The sequence below is a fragment of the Balaenoptera musculus genome, chromosome 15, assembly GCF_009873245.2.
Source record: "Balaenoptera musculus isolate JJ_BM4_2016_0621 chromosome 15, mBalMus1.pri.v3, whole genome shotgun sequence".
NCBI classification, from domain to species: Eukaryota; Metazoa; Chordata; class Mammalia; order Artiodactyla; family Balaenopteridae; genus Balaenoptera; species Balaenoptera musculus.
The window spans coordinates 79927610-79948092 of NC_045799.1; the positions used below are offsets into that span (position 1 = coordinate 79927610).

The window sequence follows — 20483 nt, forward strand, 5'->3', positions numbered from 1 at the left end:
ACACTAATGGTGAAAAATCTGAAAGAGAAATTATGGAAACACTCCCATTTACCATTGCAACAAAAAGAATAAAATACCTAGGAATAAACCTACCTAGGGAGACAAAAGACCTGTATGCAGAAAACTATAAGACACTGATGAAAGAAATTAAAGATGATACCAACAGATGGAGAGATATACCATGTTCTTGGATTGGAAGAATCAACATTGTGAAAATGAGTATACTACCCAAAGCAATCTACAGATTCAATGCAATCCCTATCAAATTACCAATGGCATTTTTTACGGAGCTAGAACAAATCATCTTAAAATTTGTATGGAGACACAAAAGACCCCGAATAGCCAAAGCAGTCTTGAGGCAAAAAAATGGAGCTGGAGGAATCAGACTCCCTGACTTCAGACTCTACTACAAAGCTACAGTAATCAAGACAATATGGTACTGGCACAAAAACAGAAACATAGATCAATGGAACAAGATAGAAAGCCCAGAGATTAACCCACGCACCTATGGTCAACTAATCTATGACAAAGGAGGCAAAGATATACAATGGAGAAAAGACAGTCTCTTCAATAAGTGGTGCTGGGAAAACTGGATAGCTACATGTAAAAGAATGAAATTAGAATACTCCCTAACACCATACACAAAAATAAACTCAAAATGGATTAGAGACCTAAATATAAGACTGGACACTATAAAACTCTTAGAGGAAAACATAGGAAGAACACTCTTTGACATAAATCACAGCAAGATCTTTTTTGATCCACCTCCTAGAGTAATGGAAATAAAAACAAAAATAAACAAATGGGACCTAATGAAACTTCAAAGCTTTTGCACAGCAAAGGAAACCATAAACAAGACGAAAAGACAACCCTCAGAATGGGAGAAAATATTTGCAAACGAATCAACGGACAAAGGATTAATCTCCAAAATATATAAACAGCTCATTCAGCTCAATATTAAAGAAACAAACACCCCAATCCAAAAATGGGCAGAAGACCTAAATAGACATTTCTCCAAAGAAGACATACAGACGGCCACGAAGCACATGAAAAGATGCTCAACATCACTAATTATTAGAGAAATGCAAATCAAAACTACAATGAGGTATCATCTCACTCCTGTTAGAATGGGCATCATCAGAAAATCAACAAACAACAAATGCTGGAGAGGGTGTGGAGAAAAGGGAACCCTCTTGCACTGTTGGTGGGAATGTAAATTGATACAGCCACTACGAAGAACAATATGGAGGTTCCTTAAAAAACTAAAAATAGAATTACCATATGACCCAGCAATCCCACTACTGGGCATATACCCAGAGAAAACCGTAATTCAAAAAGACACATGCACCCGAATGTTCACTGCAGCACTATTTACAATAGCCAGGTCATGGAAGCAACCTAAATGCCCATCGACAGACGAATGGATAAAGAAGTTGTGGTACATATATACAATGGAATATTACTCAGCCATAAAAAGGAACGAAATTGAGTCATTTGTTGAGAAGTGGATGGATCTAGAGACTGTCATACAGAGTGAAGTAAGTCAGAAAGAGAAAAACAAATATCGTATATTAATGCATGTATGTGGAACCTAGAAAAATGGTACAGATGAGCCAGTTTGCAGGGCAGAAGTTGAGACACAGATGTAGAGAATGGACATATGGACACCAAGGGGGAAAACTGCGGTGGGGTGGGGATGGTGGTGTGCTGAATTGGGCGATTGGGATTGACATGTATACACTGATGTGTATAAAATTGATGCCTAATAAGAACCTGCAGTATAAAACAACAAACAAAACAACTAATACTAAACTTTCATTGGGTTATTTGTATGGAAATATGTTAATATAAATGTTTCAGACATTACATGAAATTTCTAAAAATCTTATATTTGTATTTGTATGGAAATATGTTAATATAAATGTTTCAGACATTATATGAAATTTCTAAAAATCTTATATTTGTATTTGTATGGAAATATGTATGGAAATATGTTAATATAAATGTTTCAGACATTACATGAAATTTCTAAAAATCTTATATGTTCTGGTATAATGTTATAAGTAATAATCCTAGTTATTACTTTAAAATGTATATCTCAGAAATAACTAATTTTCTTGTCAACTGCATTATTATGAACTTTCATCAAATCTTTAACAGTGGTCATTTTTAAGTCTTTTGTCATTTACAGACAGTTCTGGGTGTACTCTGATGCTTTGCAAATATGTTCCTATAAAAGGCTTTCATCTTCAAGAAATTCATGGAAAAGACTCTGACAAGTACAGGTTTCTGGTAACTGACTGTACTGCTGAACTGAATGAATAAGCATTTTCAGAACTCTAATGAAAAACTGATGAACTCATAAAAGTGCTAACAAAAGATCAAGATGAAAAAAAAAATTAATTACATGGGACTGAGTGAACTGATGAGGATGAGTATAATTTTTGTGACTTTCTGTCTGAATTAAAAAAAAAAAAATCCCACAAGGACTCAGAGACAAAGAATATACAAATCAATTTTCACTGCAAAGTAAAGGAGCTGTTACAGTGGAGGATTACTGGACTGAATGTCAATATTATGACATAGTATGAGTGTGTTTCATGTTTGGTAATTGCAATCATTGTTGCTTTTGTTGTGGTCATCCATGTACAATGCTTGGTGTCAGTCTACTTATCTCTTGTAAAAATAAAATACAGTGTGTGTGTGTGAAAAAAAAATATGTAATGTACAGTACAGGGTATATAGTCAGTATATTGTAGCACCTTTTTTTGGAGTCTAGTCTATAAAAATATCTAATCACTATGTTGTATACCTGAAACTAATATAATATTGTAAGTCAACTGTATGTCATTAAAAAAGCCAAAAAATTAAATTTATATACAAATTCAAAGGAACTAGAATATCAAAAAAAAAAAAAAAAAAAAAAACCAGATGAAAGGGGACTTCCCTGGTGGTCCAGTGGTAAAGAAGCTGGTCCAGTGGTAAAGAAGCCCTTCCAATGCAGGGGACGTGGGTTGGATCCCTGGTCGGGGAACTAGGTTCCTATATGCCGCGGGGCAGCTAAGCCCGCATGCCGCAACTATTGAGCTCGCGTGCCTCAACTAGAGAGCCTGCGTGCCACGAACTACAAAGCCCATGTGCTCTGGTGCCCGTGCGCCACAACTATAGAGCCCATGCATCCTGGAGCCTGTGCGCTACAACTAGAGAAGAGAAAACCTACACGCCACAACTAGAGAAGGCTTCGCGCGCAATGAAGAGCCCACACCACAACGAAAGATCCCGCATGCCGCAAATGAGACTTAACTCAGACAAAAAAATAAAAAAACAAAGCAAAAACAAACAAACAAACAGATGAATGATTACGCTAGGGAAAAAAATCCTTTTGTACTATGGAATTGCAAGGACATGGGAAAATGTGATACAATGTTATATGAAAAAGTAGGACAACTGTAAATATGATAATTATATAGATTTATATAATAAATATTAAAATTGAAATAAAAAACGTGAAAATGTTAAAGTGATTATTTTTAGTAAGAATTATAGATAATTTTTATTTTTGACTTTATTTTCTGCATATTCTAAAAATTTCTAAAATGATCATATATTAATTACCTTTATTCTCAAAAGACGCAAAGGCTATGGATAGTTTTCCAACATAATATGTATAAGAGTTTTGGCACTGAAACAAATAGTTCAATCCAAAACATAAATTGAGGGGCTTCCCTGGTGGCACAGTGGTTAAGAATCCGCCTGCCAGTGCAGGGGACACGGGTTCGAGCCCTGGTCTGGGAAGATCCCACATGCCGCAGAGCAACGGAGCGCGGGCACAACTACTGAGCCTGTGCTAGAGCCTGCGAGCCACAAATACTGAGCCCGCGTGCCACAACTACTGAAGCCCGCGTGCCTAGAGCCCGTGCTCAACAAGAGAAGCCACCGCAACAAGAAGCCCGCACACCGCAACGAACAGTAGCCCCTGCTCGCCACAACTAGAGAAATCCTGCGTGCAGCAACAAAGACCCAGCGCAGCCATAATTAATTAATTAATAAAAAAAAAAACCCAAATAAATTGAGTGCCTTCCAAACACCAGATACCAGCTGAGATATGAATTTTATTAGCTGGGGACAATGTGGCCCCCCTCCCCCACGAGGGAACACTTGGCAATGTCTGGAGACATTTTTGATTGTCAGTGACTGAGGGGAGGGTGGGTGCTGCTGGCATCCAGTGGGTAGAAGCCATGATGCCCTTCAACATCCTACAATGGACAGGATATACATAGTCCCTTACAACAAAGAATCATCTGGCCCAAAGTGTCAGCAGTGCTGAGGCTGGGAAACTGCTTCCCCCCACCCCCAGTTCTGAAATGATTACAACAGGTTTAGTGGACATCCATCATCTCATACAGATACAGCATTAACGAGACAGAAAAAAAATTCTTGCTTTTGATGAGAAATCTCTTAACAACTTTCATTCATGATGTACAGCAGTATTAATTATCTTTATCATGTTGTACATTACATCTCCAGTACTTATCTTGGAACCAGAAGTTTGTACCTTTTGACTACCTTCATCTAATTCCCTTTCCTCCCATTCACCCACCTCTGTAACCACAAATCTGATCTCTTTTCCTATGAGTGTTTGTTTGCTTGTTTTTGAAGTATAATCGACCTACAACACTATATTAGTTCCTGGTACACAACACAGTGATTCAATATTTCTATACATTTCAAAATGATCACCACGATAAATCTAGCTGTCATCTGACACCATACAAAGATATTACACAGTTACTGACAATATTCCCCACACTTACACGTTTCATAGCCGTGACTCATTTATTTTGTAACTGAAAGTTTGTACCTCAATCTCCCTCACCTATTTCTCTCCTCCCTGCCACCGTCAAGAAACTGCCCTTGACGTACTTAGCAACAAATCACCTTAAGGTCACCCTGGGTTTCTCTGGTAGGTGAGCCTGTGTCAGGATAAGTAACACTGGTATCAGAATACATCGTTTTGGGAGTTCAAGGCGTCACAATAATCCAAACTGGCTTAACACCATCCTGTGGTATCATTCAGACAAGTCCCACGCTGCAGGGCGTCTTCACTGAACTGCTGGACCAGCACGGACAACAAGTGGGGATATTTCCTCTCCAACAACAGAACGGAACTCCTAGCCAGCTGCCCCTTACCACTTTATAGGAGAAGAGCCAAAAAGCTCGAGTAATTTATCTCCAAGTCCCTCAAGAACCCAGAAGCGCACAGAAGCCACCTTGTGGCACAACTGATTATCACATTAAGTTTCTGTTCACTTCAACCATCTAGAAAACCTACTTTCCCTTCCACAAAATGAAAAATAAGGAAGGAAGCTGAGAGGGTGAGGTAAACGGCACACAAACCATCTTTAGGAAGTTATCCCTACAGCACTCTCCATCCAGCTCATTTGGTGCGAAGCATATACAACCATGTATTATTACTAATCATTTTTTTAATAGGTACAGGTGCTAACTTCACAAGTAGAAGAGCAGGGCTCATGTGTCATAACAATGATTTTCAAATCTGTTTGACTGCAGCCCACAGCCCACATAGAAAATGAAAGAAAATTACACAAAACAGTTGTTCAGGGTGTGATGCATTCTGATATTTTCTAGTCTACTTTATGCATGTTTGAAAAAACCATGAAAAAACCAACATCTGTAACCTCTAAGCTGATTTCATGACCCAGTGAGTAAAGGATCACATCCCTCAGTTTGAAAGAACACTGTGCTACTATGATGCAACATGGGCACAAACATCTATCTTTCTGATAGAACTGAAGCTCAGGATGGGGGAGACCCAGTGAGAGGGCACAAGGCCGTTTTAAACAGGTTAGAGGTTCTGGATGAAATCTACCATCTCATATACTCTTCATAGCCTTGGGCAAATTAAAGAAAAGTGATTGAAAACTGCACCATCACATGCACCTAATGTGTAAAAGGGGCTAGAAAAGGGGGATTTAAGAAACCTCAGCTCTGGGGACTTCCCTGGTGGTGCCGTGGTTAAGACTCTGTGCTCCCAGTTGCAGGGGACGCAGGTTTGATCCCTGGTCAGGGAACTAGATCCCACATGCCTGCCGCAACTAAGGAGCCTGCCTGCCACAACTAAAAGACCCAGCGCAACCAAATAAATAAATAAATATTAAAAGAAAAAAAAGAAAGAAACCTCATCTCTGGGATGTTGCCTCCTGTCTCCTTCAATTCTAGAGCTGATTACTAAAAAGTTATTAAGTGATTCCAAAGACCCACTACAGGTTCATTAAGTACAAACTCAGAGCAAACTAACCTGTTTCTTGTTCTGAAAGGTTCTTAGATTTACTGGTGAGGGAACCGCCCCTCCTGCTGCCCAAATATGCTATATCTTCATTACAGCAAGGTGTTTGGCAAAGTTATCAAGCTGTGGAATTTTAGATCTAAAAAGAGCTTATCATTTTACAGACTAAAATTAAAAAAAAACCCTCTGCTCAAACAGGAGATGCTAAGGTCAGGGCGAGCCAGAGTGAGAGCTGAGCCTAGAATCTATGCCTACTGTACTTACTCCCTGACCTCAAATTATCTTAGTTTAGAATGACACCTCTGTGGGTAAGAGGAAAGAAGAGTGAGTCTAGCTGATTCTTAGCTGGAGAATAACTCCACCCAGAGTTTTGTGAACAGGTCCATGTTGGCCTAGATGGAGCTCGCTAATGGATGCTGGAGGGCTCTGGCCCTGGCCCAGTCTGGCTCAGCATTTTTACCAATGACAAAAGGAGGTATGTTTATCAGTCCTGCCCCTGACATGGTAACATGCTTAATTCAAGAATCAGAATTCAAAAGGATTTTGGAAACCTGAATCAACGGAGCCAATAACACCAAGCTGAAATGCACAACAGCTAAATGTCAAGTCCTGTAATTGGATTCGAAAAACCAAATAAGAGGGTGGGTTCCAGGTAAGACAGAGCAAGCACATTTGACCCTGTTTCTCCACTGAACACAGCTATAGAACCTGGACAGAATGCGTGGACTCTGAAAAGCACACAGACTGGGGAAAAAGACCAGAATACAAAGTACCACTGGAACAATATTGTGTTTCCTGTTTTTTTTTCTTTCTTCCCTCCGGTATCCCCCAGCCTGGACTCAGGGCAATCCAATACGCAGAAGTGGAAACTGGGCACAGACACAGTTCCAAGAGAAAACTTCTACTTCTGATTCAAGGAGTAAGAAAGCGGACTCCTAATGCTCAGAGGAAGGGAAATTCTTGTGTTTCTTCTTTTCTCTCCATTCTCTCACACCCTAGCTCCCAGGCAATCCTGCCAGTGTCAGGATGGCCACAGCGACTGTGGTGCAATAGGGGCTTGCATGTGCAAAAACTTTGAAGGAGGGGAACCTTCCTCTCTGATCAGAGGAGCTGTGGTCCTAAGATGGCTGGGCAAACTCTGTTGCTTTTCTTCTCTGTCCTCCCACCACTCAGTCCTGGATGCAGGGGCAGCTGTACAAAGTATGTGGCAGAGTAGGTAACTAAAGCCCCAACTTTCTTTTCTTTTTTAAATATTTATTTATTTATTTGGCTGCGCCAGGTCTTAGTTGTGGCATGTGGGACCTTTAGTTGCGGCATGTGGGATCTAGTTTCCTGACCAGGCATCAAACCCGGGCCCCCTGCATTGGGAGCTTGGAGTCTTAGCCACTGGACCGCCAGGAAAGTCCCCATATGGGATCTTTTTTAGTTGCAGCATGTGGGATCCAGTTTCCTGACGAGGGATTGAACCCAGGCCCCCTGCATTGGGAGCTTGGAGTCTTAGCCACTGGACCACCAGGAAAGTCCCAAGCTCCAACTTTCTGGCTGGAGGTCTGAAAAGGGGAGCCCCAAGAAACCAGAAACTACAGGGGAGATCATGGAGAGGGGATTAGAAGAGACATCATAAAGTTGTTTGTAAACTCCTGGGCCCGCCCTGACAGCACATGCATGGATCTGGCCCTAATCGTCATGCCAAACACTTTGAGAACCGAACTCAAAGAACTAAACCCTGACTGGCCACTGGGCGGCACACACAGGACACGTCTGCGAGCACAGCAAAAGCTTTAAAAACCAAACTGACACTGGAACCACTATCTACAGAAGGCTGGTCAGAACCTGTGTTCCAAACACAACCAGGTTGACTGTCTGCTAAAACAAATATCAGCAAGACCAGAGCCTCATGATATAATATTCAAAATGTCCAGGATCCATAGAAAATTACTCGGCATGTGAAGAATCAGGGAAATCTCAACTTGCATGGAACAAATGCCAATGTCAAGATGACCCAGATTTGGAACTACCAAATACTTGAAAGTAGCTATTTAAATATTTTTCCAGGAAGTAAGAGTGAAGACTCTTGAAACAAATGGAAAGACAGAAGACTGCAGCAAAGAAATAGAAGGTATAAAGGAGAATCGAATGGAAATTGAAAAACTTCTGAAAAACATAATTCACTGGATAGAATCGATAAGCAGAATGGAGATGACACAGGGAAGAGACAGCTCGAAGTCAGATCAATAGGACTTATCCAATATGAACAGAGACAAAAAAAGATTGAAAAAAAAATCCCCAATTTGACAAAGATACATGCTTACAGATTCAACTAGCTCAGTGAACTCCAAACCCAACTCCAGGATAAACCCAAGGAAATCCATGTGCAGACACATCATAATCAAATTCCTGACATCTGAGGATCTTGAAAGCAGCCAGAGAAAAACAATGATAGGAGAACAATTTGAATAACTACATATTTTTTAAAAATCAGAAATCATGGAGGCCAGAGGAAATGGAACAGCATTTCGAAAGTGCTGAAATAAAAACTGCCAACCCAGAATTCTATATCTAGTGAGAATGTCCTATAGGAATGAAGGTGAAATAAAGATAGCCTCATATGAAGAAAAGCTAAGATAATTTATAGCCAGCAGAACTGTTCTAACTGAATGACTAAAGGAAGTTCTTCAGACATACGGGAAACAATACCAGATAGAAGTCTGGAACATCAGGAACAAAGAAAAAGCAACAGAAATGGTAACTATCTGGTCACTGTTCAAGACTAGTCTCTTGAGATTTCTGAAATATATTTGATGACTGAAAACAAAAAGAGTAACATCATAAAAACAGAACTACCATATGATCCAGCAATTCCACTTCTGGGTATTTATCTGAAGAAAATGAAAACACTAATTCAAAAAGATATGTGCATCCCAGTGTTCACTGCAGCATTATTTACAACAGCCAAGATATGGAAGCAACCTAAGTGTTCACTGACAGGTGAATGGATAAAGAAGATGTACACACACACCACGAATATTAATCAGCCATAAAAAAGAATGGAAGTCTTGCCATTTGTGAGAAACATGCGTGAACCTAGAGGGTATTATGCTAAGTGAAATAATCAGACAGAGTAAGACCAAATACTGCATGTTTTCACTTATATGTGGAATCTAAAAACAAACCAGAAACAGACTCCACTGACAGAGAATAAACTAGTGGTTGCCAGAGGGGAGGAGGATGGGGGAATGGGCAAAATAGGTGAAGGGGATTAAGAGGTACAAACTGCCAGTTATATAGTAAATAAGTCACAGGGATGTAATGTATTGGGTTGGCCAAAAAGTTTGTTCTTTTCCCCCGTAAGGTGTTATAGAAAACCCCGAACAAACTTTTTGGCCAATCCATACAGCATCAGGAATATAGCCAAAAATATTATAATAACTGTACAGTGCACAATCTATGAAAATATCAAGTCATTATGTTGTACACCTGAAACTGAAATAATATTGTAAGTCAACTATAGGTCAATTAAAAAAAAAAGTAACATTATCTGAAGGGGTTTTCAATGTATGGAGATGTAATACCTAAGACAACTATAACATACAGAGTAAAGAAATCTATGTGATGAAAAGTTCTACATTCTACTTAAAGTGGTGAAATGCTGATTCCAAGTAGACTGTGAAAGTAGTACAAATACAGTAATCTCTAGAGGAACAACTAAAAGACTATAAAAAAGGAAACAGTTAAAAACACGATAAATTAAAATAGAATAATAATAATGTTCAAATAAATCCAAAAGAAGACAGGAAAGGAGAAACAGAGAAACAAAAAACCAGAGAGAACAGGACTTCCCTGGTGGCGCAGTGGTTAAGAATCCACCTGCCAATGCAGGGGACATGGGTTCGAGCCCCGGTCCAGGAAGACCCCACATGCTGCAGAGCAACTAAGCCCGTGCGCCACAACTACTGAGCCTGTGCTCTAGAGCCCATGCTCTGAAACAAGAGAAGCCACCGCAATGAGAAGCCCGCACACTGCAATGAAGAGTAGCTCCTGCTCGCCGCAACCAGAGAAAGCCCGCGCACAGCAACGAAGATCCAACGCAGCCAAAAATAAATAAATAAATTTGTTAAGAAAAAAAATTTGCCCTATTTCCTACTCCCTCTCCGCAGATCCAAGGTAGCCTCCCAAATCAACAGCCTCCTACTCACAGTAGCTGTGAAAACCAGCAGCCTAGCAGCCACTGGAGGAAGTAAACTGCCCTGGGAGTTCCTCAGAAGTGCTATACCCAGAGCACTGTCCCTATTTGACCTGTCTGGCAGCTCCCTGGAAACTTCCACTCGCAAGGCTTGTCTTGTCTTTATTCAACCTGACTCAGTGAGAACAGCCTTTTCCTCAAGGTATTTGTCAAAAACAATCAGTGGCAACTGTTTAACATCATAGCTGCCTGAGGCAGTGATAACAGTCGAAGCAAACAAGAAACTGACCAACAATTTAAGAGGAAAAGCTGGTGATCTAGAAGGCCACGTGCACGTGCGGAGCTGTGCACATGTCTAAGACAGACAAGTGATGGCCCTAATCTCACCTCTGGCTAACCTTGAGGCTCTGTGCAAGGAGGAAGTGAAGGCTAAGGCAAAACTGTCAACTGCCTGCCAGAATGGTGAAGGCATGCTCCACCACACACAGAAAGCCCCTTGGCAAAGATCAGGAGGCTTACTGGTTCAAAGCATTTCAGGAAATCTCTAATCTTCAGCTGACCACTAAGCTAACCAAGCAAAGACTTCAGTTGCCACACACAACAAAGAATATAAGCTGTACAGAGTTAGTTCAGGAAAGTCACTAAACACATAAACAGCAACAAAGACAACAAGCAGCAAAAACAACAAACCCTGGGCAGGGAGGGTCAAATTACCAAGAGCCAAGGAGACCTTTCTATTTCCCAATATAATGGGGTCCAAGCCACAGTACCTCCTTCAACAGAACATGAGACTGGTGGGGTGCCCAATCCTCCTGCCCTTGGACCAAGTACTTCCACATTCCTCTGTGTGTGTGGGCTGGGGGAAGGGCAGGGAACGTGATGAGGTGGTTTATTTGAGGGATGATGTCCTAGCAATCACATTCTGGTACCGTAAAATAATTTCTTCCCGGAAATGGTAGGCAACAGGCTAAAACCATACCATATATAGTGTGTCACATAGTACATTTACAACTCATAAGCAAACTGGTCCTGGAAGGGGCCAATCATATTTCCGTATGTCAGTGCAGGTCTGATTTTATCTTAAGACCAAAAATCACAATTAGGAACCATGTCTAGTCAATCAGAGAATAGCCACCAATTCAGAGATGTGGTGACCAGTTGTCATTGTTTCGTCTCTTAGTATCCTTGGTCCTTTCCACCTGGGACCTCTCTCTGGTTCGCAGCCCAGGGGTTCCCAAAGGAGTGGCTGGCACCACTGGCCTTGTGATGGGTTCGGACGTGGGCAGGACTGGCGGCACTGTGGGATGCTGACACACTACTCACCCCCTATCCCTCCTTCTAACAAATCTCAATTCTGTCTAGCGTGACAATGTACCCAGCATCCAGTGATGGATAAAGACAGTCATGACAATTCTGTTTTCTTTTCATCTAGCCTGATGACAGCAACGGATGGCAAAGTGACCTAGTACTGACCAATGAGATACAAGGTAATACGTGATGGGGGATCTTTTGCTCTTCAGTTTAAAAAAAAAAAAAAAAACCACAACACTTCTTTCCCCTCTTTTTCCTGCTTTAAACGTAAGCATGATGCCAGGAGCTGCAGCAGTCATCTCATGCCCACAGGATAAAGGCCAAAAGAACCGCAGGGGTACCAGGCCTGACACTACTGAGCTACTCAACCACACTGGGCTGCCACCTACCACCAGATTTCTTGTTATGTGAGAAAAAGAATTCCTCTTTGCTTAACTACTGCTAGTTGAGTTTTCTATCTCTTGTAGCCAAAAGCATTCTTAACTGATTTGCCAAGTGACTCAATAAGAGCCAAAGAGACACAAAAACTCTTTTGCTAGGGACACCCCCTGTCTTTCCTACTAGGCAAGAATGAGCCACGGTGTGGCCCAGAGCAGCTACTGGTACCTCACAACCACAAGGAGGAAGCGAGCCTCCCTGAGGACAGGGAGCCAGGGGACAGAAGGAGACAGTGAATGCCAACAACATCAGAGCTCCTTTACCAGCCATGCCCGAGAGGAGGTCTGTCCTGGACTAAACGGGAGGCAGTATGTTTCTTTTTTGCTTAAACCAGTTTGGCTTCCTGACACTTGCAATTAAACGAGTTGAAACTAATAGAAACAAGCCTTCATTTCTTCAGAGGCCAGCCAACCTACTCCAAACTCTAAATCTCATTCTTGACAGGTCAACCACTGCGATCAGCACTAAGAAAGGTCACGAAAGAAAAGTGGGTACCACTCACCTTCTTTCTGTTTCTTCTGTTCAAGTTTCATCTTCTTTGCCAATAATTTCTTCTCTTTCAACTTCTGGCTGCAAATGCAAAATAATTAATTCCTTAACTATTTTATATTTTAGAAAATAAACATCTACTTACAGAACCTTTAGCAATTTAGTAATTACACGAATGCTACGATAAAATGAAAGAAATACTTCCTCATGACTCTGCTACTCCAACATCATCAACACTATCAACCTGTTTCCTTCATGAATCAAGATCAGATTCTTTGGAGTCCTGAGGTGATTAGCGCAATCCAGAAATACTGGCGATACTTTCTCATTCAAAGATATTTAGGGACAATTTTTAGAATCCTGCTCAGCTCTCTAAAAGTTGAGGGAGCATTTATTAAAACAACACACACACGTGCACGGGCGCAGTCTGTACACTCATGTAGTCACTTAAGGAGGTTACAGACCCTCCTTTAAGGGAGAAGCTAACCGGGAAGTTTGCTCATAGCAAGTTATTAAACCTGATGTTAAAATACCGACATGAAGGAGACACAGAAATCCACGCGCTCACCACCAAAGTGCTGACCAGCAAGCTTTGGAGAATCTGTAGCAAGCTGGGGGCAGGGGCAGGGGGCAATAAGTGACTTGATCTCTCCCCAGGTACTGGAAGAAAAGCCATTCCTCTACGGGGGTGCTCCACTGTGGGTTTTTTTTTTTAGCTGCGCTGCACAGCACGTGGGATCTTAGCTCCCCGACCAGGGATCAAACCCGCGCCCCCTGCATTGGAAGCGTGGAGTCTTAACCACTGGACCGCCAGGGAAGTCCCCACTGTGGATCTTTACACCCAAGACCTATACAGGCCATACAGGTAAACTTTTGACTACAAGGACTCGTTCACCAACTATTTACTTCTACATTTCCCGCCCTAAGTCTCAGTAGTTACGGGATGCCACAAAGCCCTCACCGCTTTTTCCGACGCTTTGCAGTCTGCTCCTCCGCAGCAATTTTATTCTTTTCCAGTCTTTTCTGAAATTCTGCATCCAATTTTTGCTGCAAAAAACCACATCAGTTAGACAAACTCTGGCCTGCCTGGGTATGAAAACTCTAGAAGTCACACCACTGGGGGTGCTACAGGTACATCCAGGTCTCCAGGGCCACTTTAAGAAGTTGCCTCACATGTGAGGCAGGCAATCAATATATGGATCTCTGATGGTGAAATAACTCAGTTCATTAAGATACCGTTGGTGCACAAGTAAATGTAAGAGGGAAAGTAGGAGAGGGAGCACGCTGAGTATTCCCTGAAGGCAGAGGCAGCACTACTGGCTCTGGTTCTCCAGGGCCTTGGAAAATGTGATATCGTGACATAACATATATACATATTTGGTCTTCATCTACTGTTTTTGGCACATTAAAACTCTTACAAATTTCCTATATAAGAGCCACAGGGGGATCTTTTATTATAATATTTAGTTTTGTTCCCAGTTCCTGAAATAACTCCAGAAATAAAGATGAGATAGGTATCTTTTGTTATTCATAACCAGCCCCTTTCAACCAAAGGAGTTTATGAGTGACTTTGGGAAAGCACCTAAGGAACGGGGCTGGTTGCCAAGGGAACTTTCTGCCCCACCTCCTTGACCTCCAGGGAGGGGAGAGGGGCTGAGGGTTGAACTAATCACCAACAGTCAGTGATTTAATCATGTCCACATAATGAAGCCTTCAAAAACCCCAAAAGGCTGGGTTTGGATAGCTCCTGGGTTGGTGAACACTGGAGATGCTGGGAGAAGGAATGGAAGCTCTGCATCCCTTCTTCCATGCAGCTGTTCCTGAGTTATATCCTTTTATACTACACCGGAAAACTAGTAAGCTGTTTTCCTGAGTTCTGTGAGCCCCTCTAAGCAAATTACTTGAACCTGAGGAGGGGGCCATGGGAAACCTCTGATTTATAGCCAGTGGGTCAGAAGCACAGGTGAAAACAGGGACTTGTGGCTGGCCTCTGAAGTTGGGGGTGGGGCTCAGTCTTGCAGGACTGAGCCTTAACCTTCGAGATATGGCGCTATCTCCACGTAGACAGGGTCACAATTGAGTTGAATTGTAGGATACTCACCTGGTGCCACAGAACTGCTTGGTGTGGGGAAAATCCCCACATCGGTGCCCAGAAGTGTCAGAAACGCAGTAGAGTACTGACAGTGAGGAGACACACAGGAGTGTTGCTTCTTCAGAGACAGTGATGGGGGTTCACTGGATGGAGTGGCCAGAGGGCTGCGACCGTGGAATTTTCAAGTCCTAACTCGCTACGGTTATCAAATGACTGATTCTAAGGCAGCATAACATGTATTGCCGTCACCTGCTACTAAACACACCTACAGGTGTACATATGTATATATGAGTACATACATACATACAAATAAATATATATCCATCCCTTGTATTATTTCTTCCTAGCAGCTCCCTGTTTCTAAGCCTCAGCTTCCTCATCTATAAAATGGGGGAAACAATAATTTCTCTTTCCCTGAGCCTTTAGGAAGACTAAGGAACTGCAATAACCTACAGGAAAGCTCTTGTAAACTATAAAGACATCTACTGATAAAAAACAAGTGCCATCTCTATTTCTTCTAGTTACAGCCATAAAGGTCGATGGAGCAAAAAAGGAGCCAGCAGAGGAGGAAGAGGTGGCTTCAACACCTCTGCCAGGCTCTGTGGATCTGCTCAGACTAATGCAGAAACTCTGAGAGCAGAATTATGAAATTAAAAAGGAGGGTCTCCTTCCAAGAAAGGAATCAGCTTTAATAGAGTTCAGCTAGAAAGCAATGACTTCAAACTAAAAGCACCTGATCTGTTTAGAAGCTGAGCTGGAAATGTCTGAAGCGCAACCAAGACGGAGCCCCCAGCTGGCTGCTGACCCCGGCAAGGGCTCAAGCAGGAGTCGGATGTGCTCTGTCAGTGGTGACAATCTAACAGTCGCTGTGGAAGGTAAGGATTCTCTTGCATCTCTTTGTTTCTTCTAACCTCAGAGCCTCTCTTTCACCATGTGAAATAAAACCTTTGCATTTGTGTGGATTCAAGGTTTGTGAAACATTTTTCTGTATTTTCTCTGGGTCGTTAATCAATACATAAAAGCTTCAGACTAACTGATGGCACTTGAGACAACCGTCTGCTCTATTTCCTCCCCTCTAAAGTAGTTTAAAAATAAAAAAGTGCTTCTGTTAGTTTCTACATACAGAGTTCTGTTTATTCCTAACAGTGCAAATCCTTCAGTGACCTGGTATAGCTGTGTGACAAGTCACCTGAAACTCCTCACTGGAACTGAGAAGTAGCTGGAGAAGAACCACCGACACCTGGGGGCCGAGTAAGGGCTGCAGGACAAGCAAATACCAGGTGAAAACCACCATGGCAAGGATCCCATTCTGTTCAAAACTCATACAGGTATTTTTCAAACTCAATTTTGGCCATTCAAATAAATTTTTAAGGGACCACTCACCACCACTGCAATCAAAAAACTTAAAATATCTTTGAACAAACGTGGGGAGACATATGTAAAATCTCTATATATGATCACTGAGAGATACAAAAAGATTAGACAAATAAAAGAAGACAAAGTTTTTAGAGGGGATGACTAAACACTATGACATCCATTCTCATTCAAGTTAAGTTACAGATTCAATTTAAATCTAGTAAAAAAATCAAACAAAACTTTTGGCATGGATAAAATAACTCCAAAACTCAATTCCAGAAAGAAGACAAGTGAAATGTCCAAAAGAATATTTCTTAAGAGCAACAGGAGAGAGGTTTCTGGCCTTTCCCATCAAGCAATGGAGAGCTTAACAGTTCTTACAGTACAATTTCAAAAGCAATTCTCAATTCTTTAAAAAAAAATTTTTTTTTAATTTTTATCTTTATTTATTTTTGCCACACCGCATGGCTTGCAAGATCTCAGTTCCCTGACCAGGGACTGAACCCAGGCCATGGCAGTGAAAGCACTGAATCCTAACCACTAGACCACCAGGGAACTGCCAGCAATTCTCCATTCTTAATCAATTATTTGACACCTGTCATGAAGAAATGCCAGTCTCAAAGCTAGAACACTCAAAGAGGCAAAAACACTTGAAAGCACACCACTACTAGCACCAAACACACAGCTAACTGGAATTACAGGCATTCAGCCAGAAAGAGAGAAACTATAAAGAAATAATAACTCGGGCTTCCCTGGTGGCGCAGTGGTTGGGAATCTGCCTGCCAATGCAGGGGACGCGGGTTCGAGCCCTGGTCTGGGAAGATCCCACATGCCGCGGAGCGACTCGGCCCGTGAGCCACAATTACTGAGCCTGCGCATCTGGAGCCTGTGCTCCGCAACAAGAGAGGCCGCGATAGTGAGAGGCCCGCGCACCGCGATGAAGAGTGGCTCCCGCTTGCCACAACTAGAGAAAGCCCTCGCACAGAAACGAAGACCCAACACAGCCATACATACATACATACATAAATAAAAAGAATGTAAGCAGACAAGAATAGCATTAAAAAAAAAAAAATTAAAAAAAAAAAAAAAAAAAATTAAAGAAATAATAACTCAAGTGGTATGAGATCCTGCTTCTATTCCATGGCAAATGGCCTGGAGGGGAAAAGGGACTCTGCTGGGCTCTCCACCACCTGGAAGACTCCCTCCCCTCATTCATTTCCTAGTGTGAGCATCCTGCCGTGCTGGGTCTGACCTAAAAGTACCCTGGACTCTACCTGACATCTGTTTCTCGTGCTGACTTTACAAGGCAGCCCTCACGCAAGCCACAACCAGGTGTATCTACTCTTCTTCAAGTGCTTTCTTCTAAGGTTTAAGTGCACACTGCCTAAACCCAAGGGGTCAGCCAGCCTCCTGGCTCACTAACCTTCTCAGCCATGGCATCCATGTAGTCCTGTCGCTGGTACTCCCTCCGGCGCAGATGCCTGTACACATGGAACTCTCCGCTGCCGGCCCCAGCGCTTGAACCTAAAGCCAGGACAGTCCAGAGCTTTTGATGATATCCAGTTACCAACACAGGCTACTCCTAATCACAGGGGACCAAAGAAAGATACTAGAAGTGATGGAAGGGACCAAGCCTGCCCTATTCCCCATTGTACCCCAGAAGCTAGCACAGTGGCTGGTATATTGTAGGTATCATTAAATATTTGTTGTGTGAATGTTGAATGTGAAGTCACCAAAAATTCCACTCTAGCGCAGTATTAAAGAGGACAAGCAGACTATCGTTCAGAGACCAGAAACCTAAAAGAGAGCCTGTGACCTTTCCCTCCCCCACCAGATGATTTCACATTTGACATGCTAGGTTTCTACTTAGTTGAAAAGATGTCCATGATATATGAAGTGAAAAAAAGTAGGTTATCAAATATCAAATAGTATGTGTGGAGCAACCATATTTTTGTAAACATGTTTTCTTAAGCATGAGTGGTTTTGACTATAAAGAGGTTTGGAGGACTGTATCAAAAAGTTACAAATAGAACGATAGATTACAGGTGGTTCTAATTTTTTTACACCTGTTATTTATTCTCTTTATAGTTAGTTATGTTAACTTACAACCCAACAAAATAAAAACTATTTCCATTTTGAAAAAGCAAGGTATTAAAAACAATGCAGAAGAAAGTTCTCTAACGCCAAACCACAAGCAACAATACCCCTTCATTGTAAGAGCAAAATACTGGATCAGTGAACTTTTTTTCCTTCCTATCAGGGATGTAATTAACAAATACTAACTGCAGAGTTTTTAATACCTACACTTTAAAAACTATTTAAACACACACCCACATCCAAAAGACATTACCCATTACATCTCGGACAAATTCTGGGGGAGGTCGAGGTGCCCATTCACTCATTTTTTCTGGAATTGGAACTGTTTTGTCCTGCAACATTTAAACACGAAAGCATTTGTATGTATAAACCGGCTGACAAAGTGACATCTTTTTCAACCAAAAAACTTTAACTGAAGTAGTGAAGGCTGCTTTGCTTCTTGCACCCAAAGCTGAGTTTGTTTTCTTCCCTCTGCCTTTACTTCATCCTGTATATTCTGGGTCCTATCAGAGCCCACAGCCTTGCCAGGGCTACACTCAACTTTTGAGGGCAGAACTCAGAAACGCGACTCATCGTTTATGGCTGGAAACCTCCAACCCCAGGTGTCTTGGCCAATGCCTCTCTAACAATCAGTGCTGTTCAGAAGAAAACAAACCCTTGTGCTAACCCACGGTTTGTATCTTTCCAGTCTAAGGCTTCTGTTCACAAAGTTAAAGGGTCTTAGAGCACGAGAAGCCGCTTCGCAGCGCCCTCATCCAGGCTTGGCTCTAACATAAGAGCAGAAAATAGCTCACTATCTCCGGGGCCGCCTACTCCTTCCTAAGGTCTGACCCTGGGGTTCGGGTACTGAGTTCCAGAGTTCGGAAGCGGGGAAAGAGGGCCCGCTAGCGCCCAGAGACGCCGGAAGGGAAGGGGGTGGGACTCGGAAGGGCCGTCAGCCCGCGCCTCGTCTCACCGGGTTCTTCATTAGCCGTTCCAGCTTGAGCTTCTGCTCCTCCGCCGCATTCTTGGGGATGACGAGCGCCTGCGGCTCTTTCTTGGGCCTCGGCGGTCGCACGGAGGAGGCAGCCGAGCTCGCCATCACAGCTCTGTGTCTTTTCTGGCGAGCGGCTGCGCACGCGTATGACGACAGAGCCGCGCGCCAGCGACGCAAGCGCAGTCTCCTAGCTGGGCGGGGCTGGAGTGGAGTTGCCAGCCGGAAGCAGGATGCTGAATATTCATGAGCTTGAAGCCCCGGTGCGTTATTTTGATTAAAGCTGCTTGATTTCTTTTCATGTTTCTGAGCAAATCAGCGCAGCGAATGCCCACGTCCCTGGGGGAGACGTGGCCCTGCGTGCCCGAGGGTCCGGCCCCAGCCGACCTCTCCAGCCCCCGACCGCGACCTCTCAGCATCCCCCACCTCCGCCCCCGGGCCTCTGTCCTGGCGGTTCCTTGGATCTGGTCCACTCCCGTTGCCATTTCTAACAATGTGTTTAAGACGGCACAAACGTCACTGCGAGCTCCCTGAGGACTGGGGCTGTATCTCTTTTGTCCACCTCGAATTACTCTGCACCTGGCTCCCAGCAAATATACCTTGGTCGAGTGAATGGGCCTTTCTTATGAGAAAGAGAACAGTTGCCCCTCGCATCTGGGAACTAGCCTGGCACTCACAGCTAGGCCTTGGTATTCTCCTGTTGGACATAAACAATTTCCCAGAACACCACGGTAGTGCAAGGCCATTCTGAGACCATGATGGAGCAAGGCATAAACAAGACTGCTCCGTAATCATGTTTAAAGCCAGATGAAAACAAGAATATTGTTGGAACCAGGAAAAGACCAACCGTTTCCCCATTCTGACTAATATGAGTAACTGCTGCTTCTTTACAGCATTAGCCTTCCACTTTAAAGATTTATTAAGACTTCCCGTCGTAGAATTGTCCCCACTTCCTCACATCTATTCCAGAGTAAAAGCCCAGTTACTTGAACCCTCCCCCAAATCACCTAACCCAGGTCCAAATTCTATAATAAGCCTTTTCTTTTCCCCCAAATTTATTTATTTATTTACTTATTTATTTTTGGCTGTGTTGGGTCTTCGTTGATGCACATGGGCTTTCTCTAGTTGTGGCGAGCAGGGACTACTCTTCATTGCAGTGTGCAGGCTTCTCACTGCAGTGGCTTCTCTTGTTGCAGAGCACGGGCTCTAGGCACGTGGGCTTCAGTAGTTGTGGCAT

The 20483-nt window shown here is 42.7% G+C and overlaps 1 protein-coding gene across 1 annotated transcript in view; it reads right to left on the reverse strand.

The window, feature by feature from the left end:
• PRKRIP1 (PRKR interacting protein 1) overlaps window positions 1-19391 on the reverse strand; it is a 30722-nt gene extending 11331 nt beyond the window's left edge. Inside the window, exons 1-5 of the mRNA XM_036827098.1 lie at window positions 19229-19391; window positions 18527-18605; window positions 17600-17700; window positions 13690-13775; window positions 12742-12809 (exon numbers count right to left, since the gene is read on the reverse strand). Coding sequence (XP_036682993.1) covers window positions 12742-12809; window positions 13690-13775; window positions 17600-17700; window positions 18527-18605; window positions 19229-19354 — 460 coding nt within the window. The 5' untranslated portion in view covers window positions 19355-19391. The remainder of the gene's footprint in view (window positions 1-12741; window positions 12810-13689; window positions 13776-17599; window positions 17701-18526; window positions 18606-19228) is intronic.
• Between the last annotated feature and the right edge of the window lie 1092 nt (window positions 19392-20483).